At 49.5% G+C, this 16,410-nt stretch overlaps 1 protein-coding gene across 1 annotated transcript in view; it reads right to left on the bottom strand.

Annotated features, from left to right (window-relative positions):
• The window catches only part of CACHD1 (cache domain containing 1), a gene marked incomplete at both ends in the record, with an annotated part of 113,233 nt that extends 106,286 nt beyond the window's left edge, over positions 1–6,947 (bottom strand). The window contains one exon of the mRNA XM_082002636.1: positions 6,732–6,947. Coding sequence (XP_081858762.1) covers positions 6,732–6,947 — 216 coding nt within the window. The remainder of the gene's footprint in view (positions 1–6,731) is intronic.
• Positions 6,948–16,410: the final 9,463 nt, after the last annotated feature.

The raw sequence follows: 16,410 nt of genomic DNA, 5'->3' as shown, positions 1-16,410 counted from the left end.
TAGTCAAAGCCTCAGCAGAATTTTTGACATACAAAATGACGGCTGATACATCAAGTTACATTGCTTAAATTTCAATTTTTAAGCTGTATTATCCACGTACAGGGGGAAATAAAAAAAAAACCCCACAAAAGTGAGTATTTTCCTGTTTGACTGCATACAAATAAATCATTCCCGGGACATTATCCCACCCTTACTGAATGCCCCGGCAAAGCCCCCATAACTCTGACCTGTGAAGCGTTGCCATGAAAGGGCTTCACGGAGAGCCAGGCTCGCACCCTGGTAGCCCTGCATCCCAGTCCTGAGCAGTTCAAGCTATGTAGCGTCCTGACAAAGGACATGCAGAAATTTGGGATAATTCCTTATAGCTGGGCACTTCCACGCACAAACTGACAAGGCTGCCATCACTTCTTTGTGAATTGTTCACCAACAATTGATGAACAGAAAACAGTAATTGTTAAACACAAGAAATCTGTTAATATTTAATACTTCCTTCTACCCACAGACATAAAATAACAACTCGTAAACACACGGTTAGCTTTCAGTACTTCACGTTTAGCTTCACATTCACACATGCACACACACAAATAGCTTTTAACACTTCACATTTCCTTCCACCCTCAAACACATCTTGCCTTTCTGCCTGAAAGAAGGTGAAGCACTCGATTTTATTTGACAATAAGCATTACATTTTTTCTCACCAGTGCCCGGCCAAGCTACCAGTAGCAGAGCAGCTTCTCTGCTGCGTTCGGATCATCAGGCACCAACTGTTCCTCCTCTGATGAACTAAGCCAAGAAAAAAGCGGGCTAACACACCCTGTATTTACTTTTGTGCCTCCTTCACGTACGTGTTATCAGCCCTGCCGCAGCCGAGAGATTCCCAATCGCTTTACGCTGCACTTGGATTTCTGGCTGCTACTAACCCCTGGGTGATGCAGGGTCCTGCGTCGCAGCGGCGCGGGGGACGGCTAATTATCTACCAACCCACCTTGCCGCGCCACGCTCGGCAACTTTTATCTGCGCAGGACAGCTGCCTTCTCCCCGTTTGAAGCCAAATGCCAGTCTTCGCTAATGCAACAAAACTTACATCACTAACGATGTCCCAGCACTTTGAAGAGACGACTCAAAGCCTAATTAAAAATTCAGATTCGGTCTCCTACACGCAGCCATTTTCACTGCCCTTCCGCCAGGACCTCTCTCTATCTTTTCGAAATGTTTCACGCCAGGAAAAAAAGAATCCGTGTGGAACAGGATGAAAAACCGCTGCAGTCTTGGGCTTTCAGAGAGCCTTGAAAAAGGCTGCTGTAGCTGGATTCAAACCAAGACATAATCATGTAAAACAGATGAGGTTTTACTCCACTGGTTTCTGCTCTGTAATTATTACTAAAGTGAGTACTACTGCCAAATGATAATTTAAAAAAAAAAAAAAGATATAGTCAAATATTTATCAGCCTTCCTTACTTACATTTTTCTATTGTATTTCAGCTTCACAAGCTGGAAGCAGCCTGAAAATAAAAGGAAAAAAAAGCGAGGCGGTTTTCTGTGCTGTCGTTTGGTTGGGGGTCCACAGAGGCCCAGGGTCCAGACCCGGTGCTGGAGGATTGCGGCGCTTGGCATCACTTGCTGCGCAAGCACCTCGCAGTCAACGACAGATTTATTTGTAAATAGCCACAAAAAGAAGCGGGGAAATGTGTGAAACCCCCAATTCAGAGATGGAAAACCATGATTCTGGCATTTCAACTGGTGTGCAGTGAGGCTCAGAATGGGCTTTATCTCCTCTAAGTCGTAAATCCACTGTCACCAGCCAGAAGACAATCCCATTAGGAAAAAAAAAAAAAGTATTCTGTCAGCATTCATTTTCAAAGAGATTAAATAAATGGACAGTTCTGGTGACTGCAAGTCTTTGCCATCACCTAGAAATCTTCAAAGAATCTGGAGTTTTCGGAACATCGGTGTCAGGCCATCCTCCCCATGTAAACCCCCAGCCACGTCCCCATCTCCGTGTCATTCTGGTCTGCGCGAAATCTGTTCTTCTTGAAAAACGTATGGCCAGACACGTTGTTGGTACAATAAACAAACACATAAATTACATGCTTGCCAATCGACCTGGAGAAGCTCGTACTATCCTGCTTGTTATTTTACACATCACTACATCACCTGAGCAAGTATTAATATAAAAAGGAATGAACAAACAAACAAACAAAAAAAAAGGGGGAAGAAATGACCAGCAAACTGCCATTTTCAGATTCAAAATGCCTTTTTTTTTTTCTTCCAATCTCCAAGATCAGTAACAGACAATGAGAAAGGGCTGTGCTTCCTTCATGGAGTAAGCGTAAAGCATTAAGATGGCAGAGCTGCCTTCAAAAATATTCAAGGCCCTCTGGGCCTACAACTTCTGTTACTATCTGGCTAGAAACATCAACATGCATTTTGAAAGTTATAGAAGCACTTAACAATGCTTTTCATCTTCAAAGCATTGCTTAATCCTTTCAACTCTCACTGCAAGTATTATATTCCCATTTTGGAAGCAGAGTAGTTACCCTGCCCCGCACTATCAAAAAATAGTCCTCACCTTGGACGCCCCATGCAGATTTAGAGGGTTAAACCTTGCCAAAAGCAAACAAAATGCTCACAAAGGTTCTGATTCGTTCTTTTCCTGCCTTCACCTCCCAACCAAAGAATTTCAGTTGTTTCCACCGACAACCTACTCCGTAATTTCAACCAGGTCAGAGAAACCAGGATCAGACGAGCCAGGTAACAGGGACGGTGAAACTCCACCAGCGGACCAGGTCATGCCACAACCACCGATTTAATTATAATTTTAGTAGCAAGGGGCGCTTAGCTTTTAATTACTGCTGAGTGTCAGCTCTGCCCAGGAGAACGCACTACAGGACGGTCAGGCGAGCTGCTCATTCACCAAGTTCCAGCCCTCTGTGAATTACGACACTGGGCTATTTAAGACGTAGTCTACTGAGTAACGGCAAGCAACACGGCTGCTGAGACTGGCAAGCGGAGATGCGACTGCACGCCGTCTTCCAAGGGTGCAGCCTGCTGCCAAACGCTGCTCCCTCTAACGATACGGACGCTGTCAACACGTGCTCTAGCTAACAAAAAAAAAAAAAGAAGGTAAGGGTTAGGGGTGACTGTAGGTACATGTCCTGCTGCAGGCGCAGCACCCCCGTGCCAACCAGCGCCTTCTCCTCCTGCCGCCGTCACAGCGCGGCACTCTCCGTCCCAGGGGAAGGAGAGGGAGGAGTAAGAGATGGTGGTGCAGCTGCTGCTGGTTAATGTGGAAGAAGCATTGACAAACTTTGGGGAGAACCATGAACAGATCACCTCTACTGCTCAGGGGAAAAAAAAATAAATAAATGTGCAAGCATGTGCATGTACACACCACCCCACACCCCGATACTTGAAAGGAAATACATGCAATATTGAGATACAGCAACGTCATTAACTGTGGGTTTGGTAGAACCGTCAAAGAGAATGGGAACAACAGTTCATCGGTGCAATAGAGGAAGTCAGACAATCAATAAATTTTCCACATTTAACCACCCCTGGAGGACTAACACCCAGGACCCCACACATCCTGCTGCACTGCGGCACCCAACACATGTTCTCACTAAGTGAATACTCTGTATGATACAAATGTGTATATTCTAATTCGAAGCTTGAATAAGAAACTGTAGAACTGCTGTCCAGTATGTTCAGCAAATGATGCATCTCACATGTCGTCACCTACATTACGTTATCCTCAGCTGCTCTATGCCGTACCATTCAAGAAATAAATGTATGTGTGAAATCAGAGCACTTACATGGGTGAGAAAACAAAGCATTACTTAAAGGTAAGTCAGATACTCATGCAAGTGTCTATAAGTAGCAAAACAGTGGTGCGAGTGCCAAAAACACTTGTCAGACCGATGGTGGCATCAGAAATCTCTCTCATCCTCATTGTTCTTGTAGCTTCAGCCTATATTACAATGCAGACATACGTGCACTTCGTTCCTCTCAACGATGCAAAATAATACGATTTGATTAAAAACACTAAGTCCTTATTGCTGCTGACTAATTACATGAAACACTGGTAGAAGAAGAATGTGTCGCAGGAAGTAGGTACTGCACAGGGGAGACGGATCTCGTTTACAGCACTAACGGCTGATCCATCAGAAATCAAATTTCTATTTCACAACTTCCATATTCGTTACACAGGCATTTAAGGCTCAGAAATTTCGCGGTTCTCCTCTTACCTCTTCCATCGCTCCTCTAGTGTCCGCTCTGGAGGCTCCCTTCCTGCATCTATGGAGGCTCCGTCTACAATTTCCTCCTTTCCAGACTCAAAACACACCCAAACCAACCTCTCACCTACGCTCTATTTAAGCATTTCCACCTGCTCCTTCCCTCATTGGATGCTTCCTCCCCACCTCCAGCCCAGACCTATCCTTCCTCCAAAGCCCTCTCCCGCAATCGCGTCCCGCTCCAGCGGCTGGTGACACCACCTCCTGCCTACTACCAGGATGTGCAGACGTGGGAGCCACAGCTGGCAAGGGCCAAAGCACGAAGGGAGCGCACAAGGGAAGCGTTAAATCCTGCCCTATCCTACTTATCCTAAATAAAACCGCAGCTCCCAAATGGTTGGATATTAATCCTGCCTCTCGCTCCCTCAACTTCCTCTCACTAGGTCCCGATTTGGGGCCTGCCTCCACACCACCCTCTAAACCCAGGGCAAGACCCCTAGATTTACATCCAATTAAAGCCCAAAAGCGCGTTCGCTCTTCTGCCGAAATCCCCCACCCCTCCTTTCCGCCCGGGCACAGCCCTGCCACGGCACCTGTTTGCATCGCCCCGAGCGTCCCCGCTGCGCCGACGGTCCTGCGGGAGAGGCAACCCACCGCCTGGCACCAGGCGCCCGCCGGCCCACCGCCGCTCGCCAACAGCCCCGCACGAGCGGAGAAAAGGGTAATTCTGCGCCGGCTACGCCCGGCCTCGCCTGAGCAGGCTTAGGAAATTTCTGCCCTAAAAATCAAGCGAGAAGCACGGGCTGCAGTGACACATGTCATAACATTTTTTTGTTCTACTGCAGAAGGTCAGCAAAGAAGCTTCTAAAATCAGGGGAGGTTTGTTCCCACCGGTTTTTAATCTTAAACAGCTGTAATAATGTTACAGGGGAGAGCAAAGGACAGGCTGCGCATTAGCTTGATGGGAGTTAAGGCAGCCAAAATATTAAGCATATAAAAATAGAGCTCAGTATGAAAAGGGTTTTCAGAGTTTAACTACCAGTTTCAACGTATTAAATTACTTTGGGGCCTTAAGTATTCAACTAATAGTAAACACAGTTTTAACATCATTTGCATCCCTGTGCTCCGGCATCCAGATTGCTCCCGAGTTCATACCGTCAGTACAGTTCTTGGATAGAAAGCCTGGCTCATCCTAGGGTTAGCTAGTGTATCACATCAAGGTAACCACGTATGTTTTTATGAGTTGGTTTTTTTAAAGACAATACGTGTTGTGACAATCGTATTACTTTTTTTTTTTTTTTTTACACCAGAAACAGATTTAGCAATACAATTATACTGACTTAATTTGCATTAACCAGAGGCTCCACCGTTTAGAGGATTATGCTCGTATCTTTTGAGAGGAAATACATACATGCGTATGCAGGGGAAAAAAAGTGACTTCCTTGAATTCAGTACATCAATAATCTACCTTGTTAAGCGAAGTCATTTAAATCCACCTCTTCTGAGCATCAAGGACAAGCGACAGCTCAGTGTTTTCCCGGACAAAACGCAGCCCTAGGAGGCCGGCCGACACAATGATCTTTCAGAGGTGAGAGAATGAAGCCAGTTTAGAGAAGATAAAAGGCCATTTGGGTAGAGACCCCTGCTGATCCTATGAAAGTGTCTCCTTTTCAATTTGGGAGGCTCTTAAACCTGCGTTTGCTACCGACCATACCTTCCCCCGAAAGCCGCCCGGGATCTGATTTCACTTTCCCCCCCCCACGGAGGGTCCGTCGCCGATAGCTGTAACGCAGGTACCAGCACACCCTGCCAGCCCGACCAGTCCCTACACAAACACACCCATCCGAGGCCGAGATGCAACAGCCCCTCATCGCCGCCTTCACCCCAACCCCGAAATGAACGGCAGCCGCTGAATAAACTTCGCCAAACGCACGCTCGGGCCGGGAAGCATTTCTTTACCCCGATCTGAAGGTTTTCGGGCAGGACTCGGCTCATTACAGCTCCCCGCCAGCGGGCAGAGGGATGCTCGGGCGGGAGGCAGGTTAGCACCGAGACACAAGCCCGACAACCGCCCCGGAGCGCGGCGGGCTCAGCCCCGGGGCCGGTCTCGGACCCCTCTGCCAAAACCGGCCCTCGGGACTTCGAGGGGGAGGGGGGCCGTTTTCTGCCCCCTTCTATTGTGTAGATGACAAATAAAACAGGAGCCCGTCCGTGCCCGGCCCCCCCGGCTCGCTCCTGCCGCGGCGCCGCCGGCCGGCCCGCCCGCGCCGGGGCTGAGGGGAGCGCGGCCGGCGCTGGGGCAGGGAGCGCGGCCGGGGGAGCCAGGCGGCCCGCCACACCGGGAGGGAAAGTTTGCGAAGAAGGAAAGAGCCGGGGAGGGAGACGGAAAGAAAGGAAGGAAGGAACGCAGAAAGACAGGGCAAAACGGGGATCGGGAAGAGCGTGTGGCGGAGGGAGGGAGGGAAAACCAGGCGAGGCGCGGGCCGGGCCGGGCCGTACCTGCATGGTGACGACCCCCAGCTCCTCGGTGGCGAGTTTCCTCATCTGGGTGGCCAGGACTTGCGCCTCGTCCAGGATGGAGAACTCCGCCTCGGCGGCGCCCAGCCCGCACAGCAGCGACAAGCAGAGGAGGCCGAGCGGCCCCCGGCCCCGGGGGCGGCGGCCCCGGACGGTGGCGGCGGCGGCGGCCTCCTGCCGCCCGCCGCCCCGCGCCATGCTGCCGCCGTGGGAGAGCCGCGGGCACCGCCTCCGGCCAACTTCCCCCCGCCCCGCGCCTCCCGCGCCGCCCTCCCCCGGGCCCCGGGGGCCGGCTAGGGCTGCGGGGCGGCCGCCATGCAGGGGGACGGGGACGGCGGCGGCTCGGCGGGCGGCCGCTGCGCCCCGCGCCCGGCTCCGGGGACACTGCGCGCCGCGGCCCCGCCGCTGACTGAAAGCGGCGGCGGAGAGACGCAAACTGCGGAGCGGAGGAGGAGCGGGAGCGGCGGGGCCGGGATCGGAGTTGCCGCGGGGAAAGGGAGGGGTCTGGTGCCGCCGCGCTGCGGGCGGGGGCAGCGCCGGCCGGGCCCCCCCCCGCTCCTTCGGCCCGCCCCGCCCTCCCCGCCCGCTGCCTGCGGGGGCCCGCGCTGCCCGCGCCGGCAGGGCGGGGCGAGCGGGGCCGCGGTGGGGGCCCGGCCCGAGGTCCCGCCCGGGCTGCGGTGGCGGCAGCCGCAAGTGTTTGTTTCACCGGCCGCCAGCGTATTCCTGACAAGTCGGCACACTTTTTTTTCCCCACCTTTTTAAAAACTTTTTTTACCACACACACCCTTTTTTTTTCTTTTTTCTTTCTTTTTTTTTTTAATCGTTTTCTTTTCAATGGGCGCGCAGCGTGCCCGCCTCCTCCCGCACGCCGGAGCACCCGCGCGGGCGGCACCGCGCAGCACAGAGCCGTGTCAAGCCGCGAGGCTCGGGAGGGTGTCGGTCGCGCAACAGGGCTGGAAAATAAACACAGGAGTGGAGCGCCCGCGGAGCCGGCCCCGCTGGGCAGCCACCCGCCGCTGTCCTCCGGGGGAAGGGCGGCATGGCGGAACCGGTAACACGCCGAGACCCCCTGGAGAAGCATCCGCTCCGAGAGACGAAGCGCCGGGGTGGGAGCAAAGCCCTTGTCCAGAGAAACCGCCCCCTCCCCGCAGCCTCTGCTCGTAACCCCCTCGGCCGTGGCAGCCTCTTCCCTCCGCACCCGCTGGCACGGAGCGGCGTCTTCCTCCATCCCGCGTCTTCCTCACACCTTCCGCCTTCCCTCCTCGTCGCGCGCCGCGTTAGGAGCGGGCCAGAAGCCTTGCGTGGACGCTGGGTCGTATCAGAAAAACTCGGACGGGGGAATAAACCCCGCGGAACGGGAGCAGGAGTCCCTGCGTGCGGCACCTGGCAGCGGCTCCTGCGCGGCCCCCAGCGAGCCCGAGAAGCCAAGTGCCAGGCACGGACGAAATACGTACCCTCTAGATTCCCTCTTCCTTAATTAACACTTTATGTTATCTCACGACCCTGCAGGTATAGATAATTTTTAAATAAATCTGACCTGTAGTGACAAGATGGCTTCAATACCCGCTTCACAAGTTAATTTTCTGAAGAGTCCTACCAGAGTCATTCATGTCCCATGGCAGTAAATTCCACGAGTTAACAATTCCGCCGGGAATTAATACAACAACGGATTATTTTCTATAATCATATTCTATTTTCTCGAAATGTGGTTTCTAGCGCTTTATCGCTCTCTACGACTGCCTGAAAGGGGGTTGTGGTGAGGTGGGGGTTGGTCTCTTCTCCCAAGTAACCAGCGACAGGATGAGAGGAAATGTCCTCAAGTTGCAGCAGGGGAGGTTTAGGTTGGACATTAGGAAAATGGGTGGTCAAGCATTGGCACAGGCTGCCCAGGGAGGTGGTGGAGTCGCCATCTCTGGAAGCGTTCAAAAAACGTGTGGATGTGGCACTTCAGGACATGGTTTAGGAGACATCATGGCGTTGGGTTAATGGTTGGACTTGATCTTGAAGGTCCTTTCCAACCTTAGTGATTCTGTGATTCTGTGATTTAACAGTGGGTTTTTTGACTTCTCCCAGGCGCCGGGAGCCAGCGGCGATTCCCCATCCCGTTTTGTCGAGAGTGGGAGCTGGGTCAGACCCGAAACCCTTCCCCTGTGGGAGAGGGCTGCAGCCGGGCGGCAGCCCCCGGCATCTCTCAGCATCAGGTTGTCACCTGCCGCTGTTCTGGTCAGAGACGTCAGCTAAACTCTCTCTCATTTGGTTATTACAAATGAAATTTAATTCTTACAATGCAAAAGCCGTGTCAGTTTATCCTTGGCTTTTGTTCATTTAGGCAAATTACGGGTCTGACATAATACTTCTTGTTCAGTTTTCCTGAGGAGGACTTCTGGTTTAGCAAAAGCAATCGAAGCCAAAATGACGCCTCTCAAAGCTGCCATAATCAGTATCTTGTATTTCCGTTGCTTGTTCCAAAGCAGCATTTGCTACCTGAAAGACAAGGAATTTTCCTTCTGTCATGCTGAAGATCTTGGACTTTGTCGGAATATTTTCCCTGGGCCCAAGAGAGAGAAGCAAAACTGAGCCAAATTCGCTCTTAGCACTAGTCATTTTTGTATTACATTTTATGGGGTTTTTTTATTAGATTCACTAGTGTAGAACACAAAGGTTTTAAATTGTAGTCAAAAGCCCAGCGGTTTCAAATATCTTGGCTAAACTACCCATATTCTTTTTATTTTATTTCTGACTTTAGCTGCATGATTACAAAGAAAACTCCATCTCTGCAAACTTCGTTACATAAAAAGTTACCAAAGCAAGGTGGCAGCTGGAGCTAGGTCGGTAGCTAGCTGCACTAGCAACACCACCGAATTTCCAGCTATCCGGGTCATCCAATTCACGCACCCCATCCGGAAATCACAAGGTTAATGCTACAAATAGTCTTTTTTTTTTTTTTTTTTTTTTAAACAAACTAACCTCAGGAAATGAATGAAGCAATTGTCCTTCTGGCTCCAAAGCCCCGGGATCCTGCTGATGGTGAGGGAACCGACTGAACAGGTTTAACATTTTTCGTGTACAACCTAAACTCATTTACTCTACAGCCCTCCAGGTAAACCCGGACTCCTCCTGGAGTTCCCATATGCTTCGTGCCTACTCCGCTGCCTTCCCAGACCAGCCAGCCGGCTTCCAGCACGGCAGTGGTTGGCAACCCTCCCTTCCACCCCGCAGCCTCATTGCGTCCTGTATTTATGGCAGAGCTGGTCCGTGATGTGGAAAGCAGACCCGATGCAGGATTGCAACCGGGGCAACCGTCAGTGGTGCCGCTTCTAATTCAGTTGTACACGCGCTCCCTTTCACACATCAAAATATTTAAAGAGAAATAGGAAACATCTCCCTCCGAAATGCCATAGGGGAAAAAAGAATAGGAAATCTAAAAAACACCCAGCAATTTAATTCAGATTATATGATCTTTGGAGTCACAACCCATCAGTCAGAACTGCCAATTCACACAACCTGATGTTTATCGCCCTCCCAAACCAGGCCGGTCTTTGATACACTTAGATTTCAGGCTGAGAGCTGTGGATTAAATCTGCCTCCTCTTGCTTTAGAATAAGCCTTGGTGAAGAGGAGGGTTGCCCTTGCCTGGCGCTTCAGGGTTGTGGCATCCCCAGAAGTGGAGTCTATATGTGCTGCAGGCTGGAGAGGGAAGGGACCGGTAAGACGCAGAGAAGAGCTGGAGCCTCTGCTGTGCTACCAGCATTCAGGCCTCAATAACGCAGCCGTTAAGTTTTGTAAAAATGAGACCACACCAGGAATATGTCCCTTTTTTTTTTTTCAAAGAGCAAGAAAAGAATGAATCTGGAGTTTAAGTGCTGGAGTAAGGGAAGAAGGGGAACATATGCCAGGCATAAATCCCAGTGCCATGGTGGGAGTAAACGTGCTTTTGACAGCAGCGTACGCAGACGCCGAATAGGTCATTACATGGCAACGTTGGGAAACAGAACACGTGAGATGTCTCCAGAATAGCCGGCACGTGCGACGGCACCAAAGAAAAGCACTATTTCTGTAGGGTACGATTCAACACGGTTAATTAATTGCATATATCCCTCTGTAGGTTGATACATCTTCTAAAGTTCCTTTGCAGATAAATATTTATGTTTTAAAAACGGTAATCGAGTTGTGTATAGAGGTACAGATCCGTAAGGATGCAGAGGTCTCCTCTGCTGCGCTCGCTTCACTTTGTAGCGGGTCCGTGCGCTCTCCCAGCAAATCGGGAGCATCCTATGTTGAAAAAGCATGGTCTGACCTTTGGAAAATCTCCTTGGAATCATCCAGATCACGATGCTGATCTTCATGCCTGCAAGCAATACTATATACGCTCCCCAAAAAATGACGAAGTAGACAGAACGTTTATTTGGCAGCCTCGTACTCTCTGCCTGATCCTCTCTCCCGGGCCGTAGCCCTTCGCTAACGGGTCATGTGCGAACTGTGCACCCAGGAACCCCCGTAAAGGCAAAGCGATGCTCGCTCGCTCACCAGGAAAGGAACGGAGAAACTCTCTGTAGCTCTCATTTCCCACCTCAAAGCAAAGACTAAATTTAATCTTTTGGTAGAAATCCAGATTAAAAATAGGGAAAATGGACGTTTGCATGAGGCTGCTTCTTTTTGCTTTGCCGCGGTCTTCCTCTTGTATCTCCCAACTGATGTGCTGTGTTCTTACTTGCTCATCTGACTCCTTTTCTGTTTGCTTTCATTTTGACTGCAGTCATCAGTAAGCTGACGGACACAGGCTAAGTCTGACGGGCTTCATTTCCCCGTGTTGATTTTCATGGTTGGTTTCCCATCCCTCTCATTATATTTTTAAACGTTTTCTCTGGAAGTTACATCTTTGTGTTAGTTTTGGCTACAGCTCTGGCTTTCTCAGTAAGTTTGACCTTTGCCCACCACTCACAGGCGTTACGTGTTGAACACACCGACATAGGAGGATTAAGCCAAGGGTAGCATCTCTTATTCTTTGATTTAGCATGGAGTATTTCAAGTAGCAACTGATTAATGCATCTGGAAACTGCTTCTCTAAACCTTGTTTCCTTGTACGCCGATTACAAACTGTGTTATACGTCAGAACCAACTGTCCCTTGAACATCCTTCATTAATTGCTCACGGGAAGAGCATTTGTATAACCCTGGTGTTAAGTCTGTTCTCTTCATATGTGCCCATTCTGACATGGATCTCATGGTAGCGCCTGTAAGACTCTGAACTCCAGGTTTTACCGCACGGTCAGTGCAACCTCTGCCCACCGAATCAGTCATTGCCCAGTAGATTGCAACCAGTATGAAAATGGAAAAAATGCCTTGGTCTCCTCCCTCCCCAGCCCGGGTCTGTGAGTGTGCCTATGAGAGCGTTCTTTCCACAGCCCCATCATCACCAGATAATATTTTTAATGAAAGCCATCACGTGTGTGGTGTGGGATTTCAAAGTGAGCATTGTGCCCAGCTGTACAGCTCAGCGCTGAAAAAGCCTGATGCTAGCGGCATAGCTATATCACAGCATTAGTGGTGTGGTCTCCTCTCACATCAGCTAATTTTATACTGGATTCTGACTAAAAGATGGTGTAAGGAAGAAAACAAACTCGAAAGGTTCAAACTTTCATCATTGCAGGGCTGAAATTTTTAAGCAAGTGCAAAAAATGCCTGAAAATGCATGTCGGGAGCAGAAGCCGGGTTAGTACTGGTCTTGGAAAGTGGTATGGAAGGTGAATGATGGTCGGTAGAGCAAACAGCCCACCCGAGCAGCTCTGGTGAACAGGGGCAGAGGCAGAGCCATCCCTGCCGTGGGGGAGAGATGGCCACAGGAAGGGGTGGGTTGGGCACCAGAAGCCGATGGAAGGGCCCGAGGACCGTGGTTTGCTGCTCCTCCTGGCCCCAGAGAGAGAAAATGGCAGACAAATCCAGAAAACTCCCCTGCAGAGCTTTCTGGTAGTCCGGCATTTTCTTACCCTTCGCTAGAAAGAGTTATTTGGGTCCTGGCACAAGGGCATCTCAGCACATCTTGATTCTCCTGAAACAAAACCACTGGGGAGCATGATGTTACAACACAAGCTCATGATCCGGGAAACGTCAGAGTCACAATTTATCACAGTCCAGAAGAGAGTGATGACTAGACAGCGTAGGAAAGCTGCAGTCAGTTTGAGATTAGTATAACCATAAAAGCAGATGGCATGGCTTTTTTCTTAACTAGTTGTCCAGCAGTCCGTGGCCATTTATAAGTCATGACCCTTATATAATCACATCATTTCCTGCCAGAACCAGCCTGTTAGGACGTTAATAGTTCAGCAGCCACAGTAGACGTCAGAGTATTCATCCCGTTCTTGCCGCACCGCACCTGAACGTTACCGAGGTTTCCGCTGCGCTTGCCCGTGCAGACTGATTCCGGGCAGCAGGCGGGTGTGCTGGAGCCGCTTCCAGAAATGGTGGTTCCGCAGGCTCACAACCTCATCCTAGCTCTAGGCTGAGGAGCTTTCCTTACTCCAGCAACCTGATGCCTTCAGCAGGTCTCCTTTGCCTCTACGATACCTGGGACACGCTCTTTAGCGGCGTGGCACCCGGTTCAGGGGGGAACCCAGTTAAGGACTGCGATGGTTCACCGGGCGGTAACCCAAGTAAATTGTGAATGAGAAGCAAACTATATTTGAAACAGGTTTAAGGAATTCTTTGAATACCCATGGTTCTCTCCTGAATCAAGACCGTATCGATTATTAAGCATTTTTCATGCTTATGGATAAAAGGACGTGCCCATGCTGTGAAACAAAGGTTACAAATGTCTAATTCACACGTCTTGATCTCTTCATCCTTCCATGCCTCTTCTCGGTCTGGATTACGTTCTAGCTACACACAGCTAATGAAAAGAGCAAACATAATTAGGAAGATACTATTTGTGAGATTATTGCTAAAAGCAATACTGCTTTACTTGCATTTTTTCTATAATTTTGGGATAATATGAAAAATGTTTCTAAAAATAGCATCAGATGCTTTCTCTTTTTTTTTTTTTTAAACTTGTTTTCAGTTTCAATACCATCTTGCACGAGCAGTGCCCTGCATTGGAGTGAATGCACATTTGCCTCAGCAGCAGATGCCAGATTAGACCCACAGGACCCTTCTCAAGGCTAGAACAGCTTTGACGTCAGGTATCTTGGGTGTCAGAAAGTACAGGATTGGACCTCTCATTACGTTCAGCATCAGACTTTTTACTGATCCCATGAAAAATATATACCTTTACGTTAGTTATGAGAATCACTGGCTTTTTACAGTATGCTTCCACCCTCGGAGCTGCCAGAGTCTAGCGAAGACTCACTGATTATATGCAAGCCGTAGTTTTTCAGAGACTCATAATTTGGCTAAATTTGGCTGGAGTTTCATAGGTGTATCAAAGGGCACACTCTTGGCCAGCGTGGCAAAACTTAAACAACCTCAGATTTTCTCTTTTCTCAACAAAACAGCTTTGTTTATAGTTTTCTATAACCTCATTTGTAGAAATGGTTGAACCCTTCAGCATGAATATCTTGGAGTCTAAAGCAAAAAATAGCTAGGAGCTTTCCAGCACAAATAGAAAAAAAAAAAACAAAAACCAACCTGGAAACCTGGATCTTATCGTTGAGAAATGGCAGGCAGCCTTGGGAACAGGCACTGCTACTGGCAATATTTGTAATAATTCTGATACTCTAATCTCTTTATCTTCCTTCTGCATCTCTTCTTTTATCTTCATGTTGATGCCACGGAATTCATAGCACCAATTTTTTTTTCCTTTTCTTTTTCCTTCGGCTTCATCCTTGAAATTAAAATAGCCCCAATTTTTATTATTTGAAAAAAGCAAAAGTTCTGGTGTACCTTCCACGCACTCCTGCACTCCCCTCTTGTGACGAGGTGCAGTTACCCTCTCCCTTGGCTCGGGGACCACGTCTTGCCACAGGACTGACACAAACGTAGCAGCGAGCCCTTTTTAAGGGCATAAGAGGATGATGTCCCGCAGGACCGAAAGAGTGTCGCTTTGTCACAGCGAGGCCGGTTGGATGGAAGTATTTGCAGCGGTGGCAGGGAGAACGTGAGATCCACCCGCCTCTCTGCCATCCCTTGGGAAACAGTATATACCTCAGCTGTCCCCATCGTCGGGATTCATTGAGGTCCCTAATTTGCATCTCCCTCTAAATGCTGAGCGGACACTTTAAACGCGGTGTTGCACTGCGTTAGTATCACCGTCACCCAGGGGCTGGCCGTATGCGAGGCAAGGCTTGTAGGGCGAAGTAGTAACTTCTGCTAGACCGCCTGATACGGTCTGTGGAGCACTGGGTAAACAGGCTGATGAGGTCTTCACCTCCAAGAACATGCTCTCCAATTAGGCAAAGGATGCAGCGCGCTCCTGGGAGTGGGGCGGTGTGCCCCGAGAGCCGCCGGTCAACGTGGTCACCCCCACGCACACGAAATTTAAATCTCTCAACTCCAGCATGTAAACAAAGCTCGAGAAGAGCTGCAAGCGAGCGGGAGGAGAGCCGTGCAGCGAGAGCGTGCTGTCTAACAGGTTTCACCAGCCCATCTGGATGAGGGATGTGGCCAGCCATGGAGGAGGTCGCTGAGGAGCGGTTCTGGGATGCAGGATTGCGTGTTCAGCAGGACCCAGGTCTCTCTTTCTCCATCTCCTGCTGTTCTGGGAAGTCCTTTCTGAAGTTACGGCAGAGCGGAGCTCCACTCGCCGCACTGGGGAATAGCCATGAGCTCTGTGGTGTGTCATCACCTTCGCAGGAGTCAGCCCAATGGTGTCCACCTCCATCAACATCTACTGGGTACCTCACTCAGCAGCCAAGTTTCCAAGCCTGGGCACCGGGCTCTGCTCCTCTGTTGTGCATTTTACATTCAACAACCATTGACTAAAACGCAACCCCAAGAACGACAACCGAAATCCAGGGCTCTTTCCTGCCTAATGAACACCCTCCTCTGTGCCTGGAGTCCTACCTGTCCTGTCCTCCTCCGCTGGCCCAGCACATCTGGAATTCTTTAGCCTGTAGCAGCCAGACTGCAACGGGATCCCCACCATAGTCTGTGCTCCGGGAACACCTTGAGCTGGTTATGGTCTCTGAAATTAGGCAGCCAATAAGTGGAATTTTCTTTTATTACGTACCTAATGTGCACCTAAATAAATGCCTAAATGACACCATCTGCAGGTAGTTATGTTTTCAGTGTATCCAGCTCAGTGGTTTGGAATTTGGCTGCTCATTAGGACCTACAGAAGTAAAGGAAATGCATATTCTAATAGCCGAAAACTACTGATTTGAATGTTGCTGTCTTGAGAGGTATGAATGGAAAAGTAGAATTCGCATTCTTCTGGGAAATGCTATCAGAGTGAATCAATGTCAGGCTGTAAGGGAGTACCAAAATTAAGAAAATCGCTATAACTTTTTTTGGTCAGTATTTTTTCAGAGTACGTTGCTATCTTTTGTTTTGTAACGGCTTTTACTACGTTTTTATGATCTATCCCTTTTCTTTAAGCTCCTCCAAAAAGAATCGCCTCTAATCTCATCGCACCACTGTGATGACGTCTACTTTTCTTAGTAGAATTTATTCCTGCAAAATCTTAGACCTGTGTTGTCACTGCAAATTGCTGCTATCCCATGGACAGGATT

This window comes from Phaethon aethereus (genome assembly GCF_964289735.1).
Source record: "Phaethon aethereus genome assembly, chromosome: 8".
In the NCBI taxonomy this organism is placed as follows: Eukaryota; Metazoa; Chordata; class Aves; order Phaethontiformes; family Phaethontidae; genus Phaethon; species Phaethon aethereus.
The sequence above is the reverse complement of the archived record's forward strand: the minus strand, read 5'-3'. Positions and strand labels throughout refer to the sequence as shown.